Source organism: Choloepus didactylus, chromosome 2 (genome assembly GCF_015220235.1).
Source record: "Choloepus didactylus isolate mChoDid1 chromosome 2, mChoDid1.pri, whole genome shotgun sequence".
In the NCBI taxonomy this organism is placed as follows: domain Eukaryota; kingdom Metazoa; phylum Chordata; class Mammalia; order Pilosa; family Megalonychidae; genus Choloepus; species Choloepus didactylus.
In genome coordinates this window covers 30,300,540-30,323,146 of record NC_051308.1, presented here as the reverse complement: position 1 = coordinate 30,323,146, position 22,607 = coordinate 30,300,540, and the positions used below count along the sequence as shown (strand labels likewise).

The window sequence follows — 22,607 nt, the reverse complement described above, 5'->3', positions numbered from 1 at the left end:
TCAAATTATTTTCTAGAAAGATCATGGTTGTTCAGGAGGCTATTTTCTGCTAAGGAAAGCTTCCATTTTTTTCTTTGTGACTCTAAGTTTTTGAAGGCAGGATTTATTTACTCAGCCAAGATAAGAGCATGTGTAGTTGTAGAAAGAATACTGGGCACAAATTCAAATCCTGTCTCTACCTCTCATTGGCTGTGTCACCTTAGTTAAGTCACTTGACCTTTCTGAATCTCAGTCTCATCATCTATAAAATGGAAATAGTAATAACTGCCCTCACAGAGTTATTTTGAGAATCAAATTTTAAAAACTAAACTGAAAATGTATATAATGCGGTTCATATTGTAGAAGGGGCACTTCCCAGTAGAAGTCACAACAAACCAGGCTGAGAAGGAAAAAAGGTTTATTGACACCGGAGGGAGACAGGGGAAGCTTTCCCAAATCTCCCTCTCCAAACTGTTTCTTCAATTGGTTTTTATGCAGGTTCAGGAACAAAGAGACATAATCATTTAATTAACATGCAGCAAGAGTGATAGACAAAAGGCTTCTCTGTATCTGGGAGGTTTGGGACAACCTCCCAGTGATTCTTTAATTGGCTAAACCCATTAGAGACAAAGAGACTTCATTATTTTAGTTAACATGTAACAGGTCTGAAGAACTTCAGTAATTTAGTTATTTCCTGTTTTCTTCAGGAACTAGGTGACACCTGGGAAAGGTGTCTCCAGGTGTTCAGGGAGATAGATGAAAAGGTTTTATTCATATCTGGGAGGTCTGGGGACAATAGATGAATGCTTATTCAAATCTGGGTGCAGACTTTCATTTACATACTGCTTCAAGACTTTACATTTACAGATTGCTCCTTTGAGAGAATAAGAGCTTCCATTATAGCCTGCTTCCAGCTTTGAAGGTTACATTTTAAGGCTACTTTAAAATTTCCTGCTTGCTTACAGTTTTACGACTACATTTAAAAGTCACTGTTACAATATAATTTAGTTTGTGTGGCTCAATTCTACTTGCTTCAGCATACAAATTCAAAAAGGCGGCACTTTTTTGCTCTTAAGTTTGCTATCTAAGAAGTCAAAACATAAATGAAAGCATTAAAGAGCATTTAGAAGATAGATGTGGAAAAATACAAAATTATGTAGTACAGTGGTGACAACATAAAAAGAATTTTGGAAAAGCTGAGTTTTGATTGGGCTCTTTAGAAAAGTGAAGGGCATGAATTAGAGCATAGGGGATGGAATTCTAGGCAAGTCACAAAGTTAATAAAGATGTGGAAGTGAAAACCATTGACTAGGCAGGGAAAAGTAAAATCGACTTTCCTAAGCAAGGGTTTTATTCCTGGCCTAACATTCTGAGCATCCCATCAAGACTTGTGATACCAGCAGAGCATCCAGAGTCTAAAAGCTACAAGGAGGAGTCAGGAGTCTACTAGGACTAAATCTGGTGCAAGTGCACAGATCAGAACCCACTTCCAGCTGCTTCCTGACAGCACCTTTGTTTGGGCCCTTATCACTTCCATTCAGATTACCACCTGTGTCTCTGAACTGTTCTGCTTGCCTCTAGAACAAAATGGCTCTATCTTGTAATTGCGGAGATGCTGATATCTAAACATGCAAAGAACTTTTCCGTAAGGAGGAATCAACCACAAAGATGGTTCTTCAGCATAGAACCTGAGAGAAGAGATGTGAAGAGACTTCACCTGACAGCACAAATACTAGTCACTTGCTTCTAAATGAGGAACACCATGTATAACACTGTACTCCTCTTTGTTCTCTGACCTTAGGATGAATTTCCCAGCCCATGAGAAAAAAAAAAATAACTAGACATCAAAACTTCTGGGACCCTAAAGCTTCTTTCCCCAAAGTCATAGTTTCTAGCAGCAAATAGAGTCCAATTCAATAAATAAACTCAAGTGCCTTAGACATTTATAAACCCAAGGCACAATAAACCCAAGATTTATTGAACACTACCTCGTGACCAACATTACGCTTGATATGGGAGTACAAAGATGAATAACAAGGAGGCAGAGAATTTTCCATATAAGTTCAAGTCTGAATTCACCAGAGCTGTTTTAGGCAAACCCAAATGCCCAGAACAGCCCCACACTCAGCCAAGTCCTCCTTATACGCAATGCCATCCACGTCAAAGCAAATCCACCCAAGCCGCTCTCAGAATGAGACCCCCAAAAAAGGTCTCTCAGGCAATTTTGGTACACTTAAAACAAGGTGGAAGAACTTTTCTAAAAATACTCACAGGATATCTTTCTTTCAATTAATTCAAACCTCTGAAAAGTAGTATTTCCAAAAAGACTGAAGAAAACACTAAAGGCATCATCTCTATGTCCAAATTACCTCCATAAAGTTCATTCTCATCACCTTCATGACTCTACAGCTCTTCAAAGGCATCAACATATTTTCATGCGCTTCTTAATACCGAACTTGAAAATATCACTTATTGTGAAACTGGATGAAACCTCAAGAAGAGATCATGATTCCATTTTACGATTTTGGAAATGATAATATGGAGCCATGGGTAGAGTTATCCATATCTTCCTTAAGCTTGACTGTAGCCATTTATCACTAGTCAGCTTAACCTCATTACTCTGGGTGAGTGTCTAAAGTCTATTTCACACAATTGACCAGTTGATTCAAGCAGTTGACTGGCGGAGTTTTGTTAAAAATCAATTAAGAAGCTAACTGGATTGACCATTTGTTTAATCGAACTAATTAATTCCGTTAAAATGTTAAACCAATTGTGTGTATAAACATTTCCCTAGAATGTATAAAGTTGTATCTAATGTTTGAAAAGGGATTTCTCTCCACTCCAAATAAAGGTTTTTAACATGCATATGTTTTATTATTTATGTCAGGATTGGTGTGACAAACTACTGTAGGTTCTAACCCTCTGCAGTCTTTCCCACGAATTGAAGGAGAAAAGAATATGTTTAAGAAAATATCAGAGCAGACAAAAACTGGAGTATCCATGGAACACAAAACTGGCCTTCCTGAGAACATTTCTTTCAAGATCTGCTCTCATCCAGTTTTCCTCAATCCTGCCTCCTGCAGTCCCCCTCTCTAGCCTACCCACATCCCCAAAGAGAAATTTAGTCAATTAGATGAAAAAGGAAATGCCTGCTGTGTACCTGATTCAGTTTTACTGCTCAGGGTTAGTCTTGTTAACTTTGACTCCTTAAGAAGACAAGTTAGCTTATTATTTATACAGCAATTAGGAAACAGGAAAAAGAAAACTTGTAAGATCTTGCAAGAAAGAGAAGCTACCCTACTCCTTCAAAGATGTAAGCAAGATGGTGACTATGTAGATTAATTAACTGATTCTCACGTATAGTTAGCCTCTGATCCTTTCTTTCCTAGAGAAAAGAGTAAGAAGAGGAGAGGGGAAGGGAGAATGGTAACAGATCCTCTCCCTTTATGACTTGGAGTGAAATGAGAGCCTGGAGGCTCTGTGGGAGGTTTCGAACACAATTATAATGCCTCACATTTCTACGGCTCCTTTCTCGGAAAAGCACTAAGTGTTTTATGAACCTTGCCATAGACTTCCTGTCCACACCCCCTCAGGATACAAAACAGACCCAACCTTATGCTCTACGTTCCTTAGAAGAAGAACTCGAAACAGTCTAACTGCCTTGTTTCTCAAGGGGACTCAGCCCATGGAAAATCAAAGTTTTAACTTGCAAATTTAAGAAGTATTCATACTGATGCTTTTTCCAAGAAGACAAATCAGAATGACTAAATTCAATTTTAGGCAAGTTCCTAAAACGAAAAGTAAAAAAGAAAAAAAGGAAATTTCCTTCTTTACTGCCAGGATTTTACCCAAAGAATCCCTTCTCTAAGAGCGATCTGCTGTAAGGATAAATTCAGTCTTGGAAGACTCTGAAGCCACCCAGACTTTGAAGGAATCAGTACAATCACCCAGGAGACCTGGACACATTGTCCATTTGTGACAAGAGCAAAGGATCCAAGAAGGTCACTTGTTCTCCAAACCTGGCCAAACGCGTGCAAGGCTCCAATCCCACTGCACTCCCCCGAGGCCAACAACCACCTGCTTCTGCAGTGTAGGCTCAGGACACTGAATTCCCAACGTAATCTCTGCCAAACAGAAACAAAACAAAAGGCACCAACCAAGTGGAAGACAGAGAGAAAACAAGGTTTTCCTTAGCACTGGGGAAAAGACCATGAAAGATTAAACAAATGCACACACATATGCATAGGGCTTGAGTTGAAAGCCTTTCTAAATTACATTTCTTGAATTTATTATATTATCTTTGAAGCACGGTTATTAAGCATTAAAGATAATGACTCCATTCTACGAGTAACCTAATATTGAACATTATTGATAAGCAGCAACTGGGCTTTTAAAGAAAACTCTGAATGTCGAAATTCAGGGGCAGGGGCAACGCAGCAGCAGCGCCCTGGCCACCCAGTTCACGAACTGTTGGGCACAGAGGGCTGTAAATGTTTCCTTAGGAGGAAGCTGGGCAGCTACAACTATGCTTCTGTGACCCATTGAGAACTGAGGAAAACTCGACAGAGAAATTTGCTTTCAGATACACTCCTGGTTTGTCCCATAGAAAATAATCTGTCAGTATTCCCAGAACAGTGGTGTAAAGCTCAAGAGGCAGTGCTTAAAAATGCTCACCGCTGTGCAAAGCCAGGAGCACTTCTGCTATACCCCGAAAGCCAGATGCCCTGAAGTTGTTACAAACTTAAAAATGAAGCCCAATGTAAGAGTTAAAAATTTAAAAAAAAAAAAAAAAAAAAAAAGTGGACAGCCCTCAGGGGTGGAGGAGAAGTTGGGGCAGGTGCAGCCCCTGCCCAGGCGAAGCAACAGAACCACCCCACCAAGATCAGCCACATCTGCCACCTGTTTGAGAACTGGGGCAGCTCCTGGAGCTACCTGTACCCTCCCCTGCAGGGCAGCCAACGTAAGAATGAATGGAGGTGGCCTGGGCACCCTGGCGTCAGCAGTGACAGCTCCCTTCCCCTCCCTGCTCTGCCTCGCCCTCCTCTTTTGTCCCTTCCCTCCCCTCTGCCTCAGCTGCCAAGTACTGCTGTGAGCCCTCACGGGCTGAGAAGTCACAGGGTTCAGAAAGACTCTGAAATTGCACATTAAAGATTCATTTGAATAAATACTACTGACCAAGTTGTCAGTAACTTGACTGTGAGTTCAGTTTAGGAGGTTGCTTTCTTCCCAACACCTTGCTGGGGAATGGTGTTTTGATAGTGGAGAATGGAGTGGTTTCCACACCCATCCTTGCACACCACGAATCCATTCTCTACTTAGCGCAAGAAGATTTTAAAAAGTGAATTGGGTCGTATCTCTCCCCGGTTTTAACCTCTTCAACAGCATTTGATTACTCAAGGGAAAGAACATTAACACAGTCCCCAAAGTCCCAGGAGACCTGATCTTTGCACTGCCCTCCTCTCCCTCGTGCTCTGGGCTCCAGACACTCTGCTCTCTCATTCCTCAATCATCATGTTCTTTCTCTCTCACATGTTCTCTCTCCCTAGAAAGCATTCCACATCACCTTCTCTCTACGCTCACAGTGACCAACCAGCACTTCTTCCAGGGGATAAATGCTCCTGGTTTACTCATCTCCTGCCCCTTCCTTAACTCAGCTTAAACATCATATTCTCAGCAGATCAGATCCTCCGTGTTATCTGTTCTTCCTCAATCCCTCAAGTCTTTGTAACATTAATCATATTTGTAATTTCTAATCAAACATCTATCTTTGCCACTGGAGGCCAAGAATCATGTTTTACTTGCTCACTACTGTATTCCTACTTCGTATAGAGTCTGGTTTTTACTATGAGCTTTATGTTATAGTAGTTGCTCAATAAATATGAGTCAATTGAATAGGAGGACTTGGGCCCTCACAGGGCAATGCAAAGGCCTGAATACTTGGGTAACAATGGAGTGACCGAATCATGAAGTAGGAAAAGGATACTGAAAGGGATGTGGAATGAAACCAAAGAGAAACTTTATCTTCCTTCAAAGAATTTCCCAGATTTTGGCTAAATCTAATAATTCTCAGATGCAATTCAATTCAAATCTTTTTTGAAGACTTACTCCTTGCAAAGAGTGGTAGATTGCTTGCAAAAAATATCCTCAACCATTCTCTTTCCTATATCCGTGCCCCTCTGCAATTTGACTTTGCAGCTCCCTTCCAACAAGAGGATGGGAGATTCCCTTTGAATCTGGAGTTTCCTTGTGATTTCTTTAGCCAATAAAATATAGCAGAAGTGACATCATGACAGTTTTGAGTTTAGGCCTCAAGACACCATGCACACTTCTGCTCAATCTCTTGAAACCCTGTCCAGTTGCTGTTTGAACAAGCCCAACTAGCCTTCTGGAAGATGAAAGACCACATGGGAAAGAGATGAGACCTCCCAGCCAAGGCCAACTCAGATGAGCCAAACTTCAACTGCTCTGGAAGCTGGCAACAGAAGCCAGAGAGGTCCAGCTGAAGCTAGAACTGCCCAGTTGAGCCTGGCCTAACTGCCAGTCTATAGAATCATGGCTAAAGAAATGGCTGTTGTTTTAAGCCACCAAGTTTTGGAGTGGCTTGTTATGCAGCAATAGATAACTGATACACCAAGTAGGCAATGGGGATGCAGAAATGAATGAGGTATTTAGTGCCACCCAGTGCCACCACATAGATGAGACAGACATTGCTTCCATTCATTCATTTAATAAATGTTTTATTGAGCACCTGCCGAATACCAGGCTTTGTATTAAATGCTGGGGGTATAAGGTGACAAGACACAGTCCTTGATCCCAAATAAAAGAGTATATAGAAAATAAATAGGCAATTCCATTAAATATTAAGTACTAAGACAGGACTAAGGAAATCTAACAGAGTTGGAAGTAGGATCTGGGGGGAGAGGGCAGATTGGGAAGGCTTCCCAGAGAAAGCAATGTCTAAGCAGAGACCTAAAGGATGAGTAGCCTAAGCCAGGGAAAATGGAAAACATTTTTCTAGGCAGAGGGCTGCTACTTATATTTTCATTCTGTACTGCTTGTTGTCAAAAGGAGGATGATATTTATTGTAATGTTTCCATTACCTCTTCCGATGTTGTTCCTCTCTTTGTTGGTCTACTGGAATGAACTGAGAAAAGTCAGCGAATAAACTCCCAACTCTCCTGCAAAATATATTGGCAATCTGAAACCTATCACTCCATAAAAGGAGTTGTAATTGAATATCCTCCCCTAACCCCCCAAAAAGGAAAGAAATTCAGATAGAAGGGAAAGGAAAAACTCAGAAGCTGTAACCATGTAGTTATTCAAGGGGAAAAAAAGAGTTTGAAGCTGCAAAAACTCATTTGAGCCACAAAGCCACAATTTAAGTTAGCAATTTTCACCCTTGATGTTGCATACCACTCCTGATTATATCAATTAATTAAAGTGGGTGCATCTGGTTCCTTCTAATTTTCTTCTATCCAGCATAGAGCAGCTACTAATAAATGCTTATTAGATGATTTTTTTCAAGTCCATGTACTTGCTGAGTAGAAAATCACAATAATAATAATTGAATGGGATAATAGAAGGGTTCTACAATGTCTGGATTCCTACAACTTGCCAGCAATTTCTTCAAGGAGAGTCTTCTATTCAAGGCACAGAAGATGTTTTCAAACCCCACCCTATAACTACACCTATGATTAAACCAAAATTCAATTTCATTATACTTAATGAAGAAGGTTGCCTGACTTGACCAATCAGCCCTGGTGAGGATTTCAAAATTACTGGTGATTCCAAGGGAAACAGTTTATTTCTGAACTTCTGTTAGTCACCAATTCTAACGACTGTTGGATACAAATGAACCAAATCTCTTCTACATATGACACATATAAAAACTTAGCTTGAATTTCAGATGTAATCAAATACAATGGAGCCCATTATGTTAGATGCCCATGATGTGTGCACAGCAGGCATGAAAAATAGTTGCTGAACTCTCTGGATTGACTCTCCTCTTCCCAGTAAAAATGCCCCTCCTAGAAACAGTAGCTACTGTAAACTGTAAACAGGATATTAAATTGTCATGGAGGTAACAGATCTTTTGGCAAGAACTCAAGACCTTTGGATGATTCTTGTTGCTGTTAATTACACGGAGGTAATAAGAGTTAATTCACAAATCTAGTTCTCTGTGGTATACAGCTCTTCCTCCTCCACGTCAACTCATTTAGACTTTATGGATTCCAACCCTGTCCTCCGCCTTGTCATAGTGTCCCTCTAGGAGTCCTGGACCCAGTGTCTGTGTCTTAGGGCAAGCCTTCATCTTCCACAGACCCAATCCCCATTTTTAATGGTACACATTCCTGTGTTTTTCTTTTACAGAGGTATCACCATTTTCAGAGAAATTTTCTCAGTACTGTTTGGTGTCAGCTATAATTTCTGGTTGAGAATATGTTCTGGAGGCATTTGAACAGATCATTAAATGGAATGCTGTATTATCCTCAATCCATTTATGCTGTCCATTATCCCGTCTTACGTTGGTTGCTAAGGAGATTTGTGTGAAATGGGCTCCATGTCCCAAGGGGTTAATCATTTTACACTGCTCACTCTCCACAGAAGTCATAATCTGCTGTGTGTGAAATCACATTTAGTTGCTGTGAAAATGATTATGATGCTCAGAATGGAACATTATGGCTTCAGGTGTGAGATAAGGAATAAGAACAGATTCCTAAAAAATATGAAAAGTTTCTCCCAGGAATAATGCTCAGTACTAAAAAATAGTGGGGTGGAGAGAAGGTACAGTGAGAGAAAACAATTTGGGACCTGGAAATTGACTTTGTCAGTGGATTTTCTACCTAGTTACCTCTCTGCTTGTTTTTTTCATACAGATCTTTCTTTTTCCTCTCTGCTCATTTCTTTCCAGTATGATTGGGATACTCAAAAGAGAGTTATCAAAACTCAAAAGCTAGTGGGAAAAATAAGGATAGTGAAATAGAAAGTAGTCACTTTGCAATGAGAGTACCAAGTTACCAATGAAATTAGGGAATCCTCCCTCTTCCTTGGGCACATTTTAGTAAGGAGACAAGGCACCCAGAAATGAGCACTTCAGTTCTCAAAATGTGCTCTCTATTACGTGCTAAAAGTATCAGACCATCAAAGAGCGATTACAGTAATCTCTTAGCCCTAGAAATACAGTCAAATCCCAATAACTTGGGAGAAAGAAAAGAAAAAAAAAAAAAAACTTTTGTACAGATTACAAAAAACCTGAGGTAACTAAAAGTATGCAAACCCAGGCCAATTTTAAGACATTTAAATTCTGCTTAAAGTGAAAATTAGTGGCCTAGAGTATAGAAATCAACATATATGTAAAATGAATCATACGAATCTTTAAAAATTAAAATTAAATGAAATAGTTAAAATATAAAGTGATCACCAAAAAAGAGAAATACTTCCAGACCCGCAGAGATTTTACTGTCATATGTGAAATTAAATTTCTAAAAAGTTGTAAGGTAATCAAAATTTTTAAGCTGAATAACATTTTAAACGTTTTGGAAAGTTTGTTACTTCAATTTACCTTGCACTGTCTCCTTTTATAAATCGAATAATCTTTAATTAATGAGTAATCACCACCTAATTTCTCTCTTTCGTAAATATGCCAAATATTTAGATATCTTGAAAATGGAGCAAATCTGTATCTCAGTAGTTTTCTGCAAAATCACAAAATAGTTCATCAGTGGTTAAGAATCAATATCCAAAATGTACGAATGTGAGGTTTTATTTTGCCTCCCCCCTGTCATCCCAGCCTAGGAAGTCACAGGTACTCCGCAGAACAGGTGACCTCCATAACTTGTGATGCGCTGGTTGGAAGGAATGACATGAATTACTCTCTCAAGGCCACTACCTTTAATAAACAGTAAAGCTGAAGGAAGCAGGGCCTGTCTGAGCTAACATTTCTTTTTTTTCGTTTAATTTTAAGAAATATCCTATCAAGAATATCTCATCCAAGGAACCACAAGGGTAGAAATGAACATATTATGCCAGTAATAAATCCAGCCCTCAAGAAAACTCAACTCTTGAGGATGAAACTCAGTGACCACAGATCCAGAAGCACGGACACGCACGGGTGAAGGAAAGCAGTGGTAAGTTGAATCATTGCTCCTAATTCTTTGCCTGCATCCATACCCTCTGTCATGAAACTGCAGTTCCTTCTACTAGAGGTAGAATCTATTTCCTTCCTAATTAGGGCCATGTGACTTGCTCAGGCTGATAGAATGTGGGCAGAAATGAAAAGGGCAAGTTCTCAACTAGATCTTGAGAGGCACTGCGTGTTTCTGCTCCGTACTCTTGTGGTTCTGCCATGGCCAGGAGAAGAACATGGTCCAAGGAGGATGAGAGACGTGAGGAGCAGACAGGTACCCATAGCTGGGCTCCAGGCTGAGCTGGGCCCGGCCTAGACAGCAGACCCTCGCTGGCTCCCAGGCGCAGGAGAAAAAAAAAACGACTGTTATTTTAAGCCACTTAATTTTGGGGTGGTTTATTATGCAGCACTATTGTGGCAACAGATAACTAATATCTGTTTTGCTGTTTTATTGTTGTATACCAGGCCTCTTGCCTAACACTTTTAGAAGAACAGGAATCCAAATGAGAGGCCCTCACAAAAAAACAGGATACCAAAAGTTGACACCCTGAGTGGATTAACTAGAACAAAAATCTGCCTCCCAGAAGACGGTTATAGAGATACCTGCCTCTTCCAGACTTGGCTCTAGGTGGAATGTAAGAAATGGAAAAAGCCTAAAATCAGAGTTGGGGGTCAAAATTTACACTACCTGTGTGTTCCCCCAAAACCCAAATTTTAACTTACACAGGGCCGGGGCTGGTAATAACCCAGATATCTGTAGATCTAAAACTTCAATCCTTTCTGGAGGAACTTCCATTGAACTCAATCCTCAAAAATTCCTCACAGATAAAATTATAAGGAACATGAATCCCAATCAAAAATTACCATAGCCAAATCAACATAAATGAATCTTTAAAAATAATGTTTAGAAAATGAGAAAGTTGCAGAATAATACTGTATGATCCCATTTATATAAATTTTAGAAGATAAAACTGAACAATATCTTACTTAAATTCTAATATGTGGTAAAACTACATGAATATTAAGGGATTGATTAACATAAAATTCAGGACAGAGGATACTTCTGAGGTAGAGGGGGAAGGTGCAATCAGGCAGCATCATATATGGGCCTTCATGTTCTATTTCTTAAGCTTGGTGGGGGACATGTGGGTGCTCTGTTTCCCACTATTCTTTAAATGTTACATTTATATGTTGTATATATTACATGTATATATATGTGTGTGTGTGTATTTTTATATACTCTTTTGTACATAAATTTAACAATAAAATAAAAGTAAAGAGAGAGAGGCTGCACAGGCACCACTGTCTATAGCACACATCTGGGCTCCCTCTGAGGAATAATTCACCACAGCCAGCAAGGTTTTTCAAAGGGCCTTCAGGTGAACTTCCTCTTTTCCAAACAAATGAGAAGCAAAAACCAGATGGTCTAAAGACTTGTGTCAATGGTTTGGGGAGCAACACTCTCTACCAAGAAAGCATATGGGATGTTAAGAACAGAGTATTTGGGGAGAAATGAGAATAGGCAGCTCTTGACAAAAATCCATGCTGCCACTGTTTCATATGTATAGAATAAAAGCATCAGGCATTAATCCCTAAATGCCTTAGCCTCAGTATGTGCTCAGGAAAGCACACTCATTCTGTCCTTTTATGAAATGAGTGCCTATAACAACAGAGAAAAAGAGGAGAGAAGACCCTCTTCTCCTCTTGCCTTTGGCTAATTATGAGTTCTCAGACACACACGGCTCAGAGACCACCTGTGACATCTTATTTCCTAGCACAGCACAGCCCAGCAATGGGGCTCTGTGGTAACCTTCCAGCACCCTGGCCTGTCTTTTTCCAGAAGGCCACACATTCTGTGAGCATGACAGAGGCCTCATGTGGAAAAGGCTGTGAAACATGTAGAGAGACAGCTAGATTCCAAACAGGAAGAGTCACAGGAGAGCCTAAACTCCGGGCCTAGTGTCTGACTGGTTTGAGACTCATTCATTCATTACCCCTGCACGGGGCGCTTCTCATGACAGTTATTCGGTACTTCATCAGTCAAAACACTCCTTGAAGAGATTGCTAAGTCTCCAATTTATGGAAGAGAAGGTAGAAAGATGAGTTAACTTTTTGTAAGCAGAACAGCTAGTGTGCAGCAGAGTTGAGGCTGAAACTCATTAGCCTGACTCACTGGTCCCATGCAATGGTCCCTTCCTATGGAGAGGAAGAACGGAATGCAAAAAAAAAAAAAAAAACAGATGTAAAAGGCTGAAGGTATGTGTACAAAGAGTTTTTTCATAGGGGATTCCCATCACCAGTTTTTATCTTCATCTTTCCCTCTAACAAATTAAGACATTAAGCAAGCTAACTATTCCTCACATTGGACAACTTTTGGAAAGAAAAATAAATTTCTGATTCAGGAAAGGAACTGCTAACGCCCAACAGAAAAAGCAGGAACCTGCCTCTACGTCAAGGCTATTGATTTAGGCCTGAAATTCTGAATGCAAAGTAATGAAATAAAGGAACTCTGAAAATGATAAGTGATGTAAAATAAAAAGTATACTTAATGATGTCCATGACTTGAAAAGAGGATATTTGGCGGCAAAATCACTGCAAAGAAATGAATAGCCAACAGTACCAGATGATAATGTATGAAATGAGTCCTGCTGACTGAAACATGAGAAAGAGGATGCTGATGACACAGAGTGAACAATACAGGTAAATTGTTCTCAAATTTATGCATGGCATAACAGTCTGAAGTGTGATTTCTATGGCAATTCTTGGGGAAAATTATAGCACTCCAATGTAGGTACGGTATTTCCTTTTATTATTATTACCCCACCTCCCTTTTCCCCTAACCCTTTTAAAATAATTTCCTTGCCTGCCCACTTTTCCCCACCCCCAGTATTTAAAAATTTCGCCCCACCCCCTTCCGACCTGTTCTCTCTCCTTGCTTTGGCATGGGCCATCAGTACACGTGAGACACCAGCCTGGGGTGACAGTCACAGTATCCTGGCCTCAAAAGGGGACAAGTGTCTATAATAGAGATTCGTGGGCAGAGGTGAGAGCAGCCACACCTCCTTAGGGTTTAACCTGAGGCACTGGGGGTTCTTCAAACTCCCGTGGATTCTGCTTCCAGCCCCCACCCATTTCTGAATCACTGCTTCAGGGAGTCACTGCGGCTGCAGAAGCTGCTGCACCCCTAAAGGACATTGGCTGAAAAAGGGCAGGGAATGACTTTGGAAGAGAAAGGAGAGAGAGGATGCACCTGTAGTGATTATATGAGCTTTCTTTTTCTTTCATTTTCTCTTTTAATTGACAGAGAGTTTTTTTTCCTATCAAATAAAATCCTATATTAAATACCATAAAATAACTCGTCTCAAATGGAGGTTTTTAAAGCTCTCTTTCACTGGCCTGAAATTCCTACCTTTATTATCACTCTATAAGGATCTTCACAGTGATGAGGCTGAACTTTAAATCTTTATTTGAGCAATAAAATGCTTGGCTATAAAAAAGGCCCCAAACATGCTAACAACCAACATCCAGCCAAGATTCCTGGAATGTTGTGAGTAGTGACTGAAAATTCTTTAAGTTCCCTAAGAATATCCTTCATTACTCAAAAATATCTGTCACCCCAAAACATGTAAATCGTCATAATATTTCTTCTCACCTGAAAGCCTCCATTTAAGAATTCCTTTGGATTTTCCAAGTCCTTCCAGTTTATAACTCACTTGGAATTACTGCCCCTGCATCATTTTTCTCCCATCTTGCTGTGTAGGAGCCTGATGTCACCAACAGCATCTGCTCTTAGCTAATTCTGGCTTTATAATATACGGCTGAGCCCAGCCATCTCACACGCCTGCATTTGCAGGTAACTGCAGTTGAGTTTTTCTGCACACACAAATATAAGAAAAGAGATTGCAGGAAGGATTAAATTTATCTCTGAGACTGTTAAGTTGAGAGAGGGCCACGGGGATGTGCCTTGATTCCATTCACCCATTAACCCTCTGATCTACAGTGGACTTTTCAATGCTGGGATTGAAACTTTCAAGAAGCATTAAAGGTGCCCCACCAAAAAGAAACAACACACCCTTTCACTCTAATATCCTTTTGTGTTCTAAATGTGTTTGCTACCTGCTAAAGGTTGACGCTATGGCTGATGTAAGTGGCGGAGAATTGTCAGGTAATGTAGAGGGCAGGGAACTTCACATGTGAAAAACATTCTGTATACGGCTTGGAGGTAGCAAGGGGCAAGAGATGGGCATTTGGTACAAATCTAAATCAAATCACCTATATTGCACACCTACTCCACACACTATGGGCAGTAACAAGGAAGGATACGAAGTGGTCCTCAAGGAGCTTATCCTTCAGTCAGATGTTAATAAAAATAGCTACCATTTAATATGGTTTACTCTGTGTCATGAATTTCCAGTCACTATTCACAACATTCCAGTTTCTCTTATGTACAGATCAGAAAACTGAGAAATTTCATATGCTCAAAGTTGTGCAATTAGGAAAAGGGATTCAAATCCTGGTCTGCCAACTCCAAAAGTTCATTTCCACCAGGTTCTATGCTAGGAGTGGAATGGCAGGACTGTGAGCACATGATTTGGGTTATAGGGTAAAACCAAATTGTTTTCCAAAGTTGTGCCAATAGACTTACCAGCAGTGTATGACAATTCCCACTGACACACATCCCTTTCTAATACTTGCTAATATCAGACCATAATATTTTTGCCAACCCAAAACATGCAAACTGGTTAGTATAAAATCGTATCTAATTATGGCTTTAATTTGGAGTTCCTAAATTCTGATGGTTAGGCATCTTTTCATATGTATATTAATCACTCCTGTTTTATTTCCTCTGAAATGCCTGTTCAAATCCTTTCCTCATTTTCTTTTGGATTATCTGTCTCTTTATTACTTATTTGTAGTAGTTCTTTACATATTTTGAATACTTATCTTTTTTTTCAGTTATGTATATTGTAAATAACTTCTCTGAGTTTGTGGATTTTCTTTTTTACTTTATGGTATCTTTTATGAATTGAAGTTCTTAATTTAATATTGTCAAATTCATCAATATTTTATTTAGTTCATGTTTCATGCTTTTGGTATCTTCTTTAAAATGTCATCCCATACATCAAGATCATGAAAATATCTTTATATATATACTTTTCTAAACTGCTTAGAGTTTGTCTTTCAAATTTCACATTTAAGACTTTAATCCACTTGAAATTCATTTTTTGTATATAAAAAGTCTCTCTCTCTTCCTCTCAACCCTTTCATATAAATTTGAGAATCAGCTTATCAAATCAAAGCCAGTTGTAAACCTGATTGGAATTGCAATGAATCTTTAGATTAATTTGTGGAGTACTGGCATTTTTACAATGTTGAGCCATCCTATCCGTGAGCATGGTACGCTTTTCTATTTATTTAGAATTCTTAATGTCTTTTGATAAAATTTTATAATTTTCTCCATAGACACTCTTTGCATCTTTTGTTCGATCTATTATTGGGTACCTTTTTATTTCCAAACTGCTGGTGATGAAAATAAATACAATTTAATTTTGTATACTGAGTTTGTTTACAGAAACTTCGACAAACTCTTTTTTGAAATCAATAACATCTGTATATTGGAGGGAGACGTTTCATGTACAAAATCATATCTGTGAATAATGAACTTTTTTGTTTTTAAGAACAATCATCTGGAAACAGTTGGCATGAGACCAAGACAAGTAGTTTCCATCTTCTCTGATTAACAGTGAAGGGATCACAATGAACTCCAGTTCTCCACTTGCCCTCTTGCCCAAAAAGAAAGGAAAGATGCAATAATATGGGTCAAGGACCATGCTTGTTTAACCACTAATACATTTGTTGGAATTACTGAGAAAGATCATAATCAAAATTAATAGCATTCACCACATGCAATGCAGTGCTTTACATATATTATCAAATCTAAGGATGTTAGTAATAATAGAAGAAATGAAACAAACAAACAAAAAAAACCGGAAGGACTGTACATTTTGAAAATGTGGTCAAGAGCTTAGAGTTCTTCAGAGATAGACACTACAATATAAATGCCAGGCATTGCAGTTTTATAACATGAGTATATAATGGAATACATTTTGAAGAGAGAAACAATACACTATTGTGTCTAGCAAAGTTTTGGCTAAAATCTCAGTTTTGCATGTGTTTGTATTTAGAGAAATAAATCTGCCTTAACAATTCTTTAATCAGTGGCATAATAACTTAGGAGCTGCCATCTGTGAGTTTAATCATCTAAATTCTGGGGGAAAAAAAACTGATGATGATCCTAAGGGAAAAGCCACAGCATATGAAAGCTAAGCAGATACACACAGACTGTGTCGACAAGATGACAGAAGAACTAGTCAGCTCATTCAAGTCGGCCAAACTAGTTATTTAGCATTATGAAATAAGTTAACTAATTGTGCTTCTCTTTTTTTCCAAATGAATTTTTGGTATTACCCAGACTATTAAATGACTAATGTTTGACTCTAGGAAGAGAATCTTTTATGACAATTCTTACAATTTTTAGGAAATGGGTCTTAAAAGTCACATGTCTCCCTAAGGGTCTAGGAAGCCTAATTAGACTATAAACTGCTGCACCAATTAACCCGAGTTCCTGAGGGCAGGACGCAAATGAAATCAACAGCAGGGGCTGCCTTTTCTCTTTCTATCCCCAGTGCCAACCTCAGTGCCTAACACATACTAAGTATTCAATCAACATTTGTGAAATTTATCTGCAGCCCTATTTGGAAACTTCATGATTTAAAACTCTGGGAACTACTCACTAGAGCATGTTAATTCAGCAAGTTTGCTAACATTTATGTACTGTAGAGTGAAGGGAGAGCATTAAAATGCCAAGAACCCAAACCTAGAACAGAGTATAGAATACATGACAGAGTATTAACTTTAGATATAAGTCCCTCCACCTTTTCTCCAGATTAGAGCAAGCAACAGGGGATGGTAACCCTTGGGTAAAGGGACATAATGATTCATGGGAATTAACAGTTCAGAAACAGAAAGACATACAAAGGATACAGACAATCCACTAAACAATACTAATGAATTCCCCATGAATGCTTCTCCTACCATGTTGGAGCTACAGAAGAACTGGCTTGTAAATGAGGCAGGCTTTTGAAGTTCCCTTGTCATGAAACACCTTGTCTTCAGCCTGCCATGATAATCAGATAATAAGTATAGGATGATAAGAAAAACAAGAACAATTAATACTTAAAGAGTTTTTATTGTATTCCAGTATGGTGCTAAATATTTCAACATACATGTAAACTGATTTCCTGGTGAGGATGAAGTTCTCTTCCTGACTAAATCCTAAACTTTGGTTGAAATGTCACTAATATATATCATCCTACTCTGTGAAATAAACATGTCTTCCAACCTTCTAAAAATTCCATTCTACTTCCAGAGGAAGTAGGAAATCTTCTCATCACTGGAGACTCTACCTGGAAAAGAAATTAAAAGATGAAGCACAGGCAGATGTTTGAAAAGACCCATCCCATGTCTCATAAGACTTAACAAGGACCAGCTGACAAAGGTAGTGATGTAAGACACTTCAGGGGTCCATACCCCAACAGAATCTTTGAACAACTAGCAAAAACTGGAAGAGCCATTTTCCTCCAGCTGCAAAAACAGTTAAAGGGTTGCAGTAACTGGGCAAGTGAACAAATCAAGAAAACATAGCTTAAAAACAGTAAGAGAAGCAAAGACCACCCAAAGGGGAAAGAATCATAACTGTTTTGGCTGCTAGGTGGTTAAAATGCCATATGCCAGATATGGGCTAGCTTTTACCAATGGGAATTAATTAGTTTACAAGTTTAAAGTTCTGAGATCATGAAAATGTCCAAATCAAGGCATCATCAGGCAATGCTTTCTCCCTGAAAACGGGCTGCCAGTAATCCTGGACTCCTCTGTCATACAACAAGGCACATGGATGTGTCTGCTGATCTCTCCCTTCTCTTCCAGGTCTCCTTGTTTTCAGCTTCTGGCTTCCATAGTTTTCTCTCTCAGTTTCTATGGCTGTTTTCTCTGAATTTCATCCTCTTATATACGAATCCAGTAAGACAAGTAAGCCCCACCCTGAATGAGGTGGATCACGTCTTAACTTAAGAGCCTACTCACCAAAAGACCCCACTTACAATAGGTCCACACCCACAGGAATGGATTAACTTTAGGAACATACTCTTCTGGAGTCCATAAAGGCTCCAAACCATTACAGTATCTTTAACAAATGGTGCTCAGAAAAATGAATCTCATTTGCAAAAGAATGCAGGTGGACCTCTACCTCACACCGTATACAAAAATCAACTCAAAATAAAAAGACTTAAATATGAAAGGAAGAACTATCAAACTCCTAGAAGAAAGCATAGGAAGCATCTTCAGGACTTTGCATTAGGCAATGGTCTCTTAGAGCTTACACCCAAAGCACAAGCAACAAAAGAAAAAACAGATAAATGGGACCTCATCAAAGCTAAAAACTTTTGCCTCTCAAAGGACCTTATCATGAAGGTAAAATGACAACCTATGCAATGGGAGAATATATAAAGAATATATAAAGAAATCATTCAACTTAACAACAAAAAGACAACAGCCCAATTAAAAAATCAGCAAAAGAATTGAAAAGATCTCTCTCCAAAAAAAGATATACAAATGGCCAGAAAGTACTGGAAGATGCTCAATATCACTAGCCATCACTAAATGCAAATCAAACCCACAATGAGATACCATTCTCATCCATTGGAACACCTGCTATTTAAGAAAAAAGGAAAATAAGAAAAGGATGTGGAGAAATAGGAACACATTCATTGCTGGCGGCAATAAAATGGTGCAGCCATTGTGGAAGCCAGTTTGTCAGTTCCTCAGAAAGTTAAGTATAGAACTGCCATATGACCTGGCAATCCCACTACTAGGTATCTAACCAAAAGAACTGAAAGCAGGGACTTGAACTGATATTTGCACACCAATATTCATAGCGGCTTTGTTCACAATTGACACAACATGGAAGCATGAAGTGTCCATCAACTGATGAATGGATAATAAAATACGGTATATACATACAATGGAACATTATTCAGCCATAAAAAAGAATGAAATCTTGATACATGTGACAAGATGGATGAACCCTGAAGACAGCACACTGAGCAAAATAAACTAGTCGGAAAAGGATATATGTATGATCTCACTGGTTTGAAACAATTAGAATAAGCAAATTCATGGAATCAGAATCTAGAATATAGGTTACCAGGGGTCAGGGTAGAGACAGGGAATGGGAAGTTGAGGTTAAAATGTACAGGCTTACTATATGGAATGATGAAAATGTTCTGGCAATGAATGGTGGTGACGGTAGCACAAAACTGTGAACATAATTAACAGTACTGAACTATACATCTGAATGTGATTAAAAATAGAAATGTTAGATTGTATATATGGTAACAGAATAATTTATTTTTAAATCCATGTAACTATACCACACATACAATGAACTCTAAATTAAACCATGGACTACAGTTAATAGCACAATTATAAAAAGGTGCTATCATCAATTGTAGCAAATGTTGCACACCAATGCAAGGTGTTAATAATAGAGTGGTATATGGAATCCTGTATTTTATTCATGATTGTTCTGCAAACCTATAACTTGTCTAATAAAGAAAAAACAACAGTAGGAGAAGCTCATGGGCCCTTGCTGGCCACACCCCATCCCTCCTTGGTACAATGCAGAGCCAGCCTGCACTCCCACTGTGGGTCCCTGTTTCAGAGGGAGCAGAGTAAACCCCATGCACATACTGGGTTGCCTGTATGCCAGTACCAGTCTCTCAGATGGCAGCCTGAAAGACTGAACCAGGACACTCCTCTCTGACTCACCCTCCCAGAACTTGCCTGGCAGGCAGAAGCAGCTTGAAGAAAGCTAAAGCAGTGTAAGAAACAATTAAGTTAGACCGGCATGGAACAAAGGATTACTGTCTGTAAGACATACAATAGAAAAGCTCAGGGACCAAATCCCAGACTTGACACATTAAAATATTAAAATGCACAGCATGCAAGAAAAGATCATAAATAAAGAACAAGGAAACAACGGCCCATCCAAAGGAACAAGATAACTATTGAGAAACCATCAATGCTGAAGACCAGACCTTGGACACAACAGAAAAATACTTTTAAAAAAAATGATCTTCAAAGTGCTCAAAGAGATAAAGGAAAACACAGAGTGAGAACTGAAGGATATCAGAAAAACTGTGAATGAACAATATGAGAATATCAATAAAGAGAAATTTCACAAAGGAATGAAACAGAAATACTAGCATTGACAAGAATAAAAAATTCTCTTAATGGTTTTAACAGCAGACTAGAACTCATAGAATAAAGAATCAGTGAACTCAAGACAAGGCAACTGAAATGTTTCAGGGTGAGGAGAATTATGAAAAAAAAAAAGTGAGCAGAGCCTAAGAAACCTATGGGACATCACCAAGTGTACCAATATATACATTATGGGCATCCCAGAGGAAAAAGAAAGAAAGACAGGGGAAGAAGGAATATTCAAATAAATACAACAGAAAAATTCCAAATTAAATGAAAGACATGAAAATAAACATTCAAGAAGTCCAACAAGCTGTAAACAAGATAAACTCGAAAAGAGCCACATCCAGACCCACAGTGATCAAACTGTCAGGTGTCAAGGACAAGGAGAAAGTTTTAAAAATGGCAAGAGAAAATTAATGTGTTATGTACAAGGGAGTATCAATAAGATTAAATGCCAACCTGTCATAAGAAACCATGGAGGAAAGAAGGAGGTGGGATGAAAAAGCTAAAGTGCTGACAGAAAACAACTGACAGCCATGAATTGTGTATCCAGTGAGAATATCATTCAAAAATGAAGGGGAGATTAAGACAGTCCCAGATAAACTAAAGCTGAGAGAATTCGTCACCACTGATAGTTCCTACAAACAATGCTGAAGGGATTTCGTTAGACTGGAAGGAAAGAACTTTAGACAGTGGATCAAAATAGCATAAAGAAATAAAGACCTGTGGTAAAGAGAACCATATGGGTAATTAGAAATGCCAGCAGTATTACATTGTTAAGTTGTATCTGCTATGTTGTTGGTATGTAACTACACATTTTACTTCTTACATGTCGGAAACCGAAAATTCCTAAAAAGTTATGATAAACTTATGGTTTTGAACATACAATGTAGAAAGATATAATTTGTAACAAGTACAACAAAAAGGAGGGGGGACTGAGGTGTATAGGAACAGTGTATATGCACGCTATTGAAGTTAAGTTGGTATCAAATAAAAATGATTGTTATAGATTCATGATGCTAAACTTAAGCCCCATGGTAATCACAAAGAAAATATCTGTAAAATACACACAGAAGGAAATGAGAAGGGACTCAAAATGGCACACAATTTAAAAAATCAAATGAATATAAAAGTGGGCATAAATGGAGGAACTATGGGACAAATAGATATGACTTACAATGACCAAATAGGAAAAGGAAGTCCTGCATTATCAGTAGATACTTTAAATGTAAATGGATTAAACTCTCCAGTCAAAAGGCAGTGATTGGCAGAAAGGATGAAAAAGCATGACCCAATTAATGCTGTTTATAAGAGCATTAAATCCAAGTATTAAATTCAAAGACACAGTAGGTTGAAAGTGAAAGGATGGAAAAAAATATACCATGCAAATAGTAACAAAAATACCTGGGGTAAATATAACTAATAAAAGTCAAAATAGACTTTAAGTAAAAAACTGTTACAAGAAACATATACTATATAATTATAAAAGGCTCAATTCAATAAGAAGACATAAAAATTATACAAATATATGAACTTAATGGCAGAGCCCCAAAATATATGATACAAGTATTGACAAACTTGAAGGGAGCAATGGATGGTTCTACATTAATAGTAGGAGACATTAATACACCACTTTCAATAACAGATAGAATATCTAGGCAGAAGACCAATAAGGAAATAGAAGACTCAAATGATACTATAAACCAACTAGACCTAACAGGTATATATAGAAGACTTCACCAAACAGGAGTAGAATACACATGCTTCTCTAGTATACATCGGTCATTCTCCAGGACAGACCATACATTACACTGCAAAACAAATCTTAATAAATTTAAAAATATTGAAATAATACAAGTATCATCTCTAACCACAATGGAATGAAGCTGCATTCAATAACAGAGGGAGAATTGGAAAATTCACAAATATGTGGAAATTAAACATACTCAAAATGAACCAATGGATCAAGTAAGAAATCACAAGAGAAACTAGGAAATATTTTGTGGCAACTGAAAATGAAAACACAACATACAAAAACTTATGGGATACAGCAAAGGTAGTGCTAAGAGAGAAATTTATAGTCCTAAATGTTTACATTAAAAAAGTAGAAAGTTCTCAAATCAGATACTTAACTTCACAACTGGAGGAACTAGGGGAAAAAAAGTAAACTAAACCCAAAGCA

General features: G+C 38.4%; 1 protein-coding gene across 4 annotated transcripts in view; it reads right to left on the bottom strand.

Moving 5' to 3' along the window:
* Positions 1–22,607, bottom strand: part of KIF26B (kinesin family member 26B) — a 534,059-nt gene that overhangs the window by 404,236 nt on the left and 107,216 nt on the right. Inside the window, exon 2 of one of the 4 annotated variants that reach the window (XM_037822524.1) lies at positions 17,201–17,282. The exons of the other annotated variants lie outside the window; for them this stretch is intronic. Within the exon in view, the coding sequence (XP_037678452.1) occupies positions 17,201–17,263 (63 nt within the window). The 5' untranslated portion in view covers positions 17,264–17,282. The remainder of the gene's footprint in view (positions 1–17,200; positions 17,283–22,607) is intronic. 4 annotated transcript variants of the gene reach the window in all.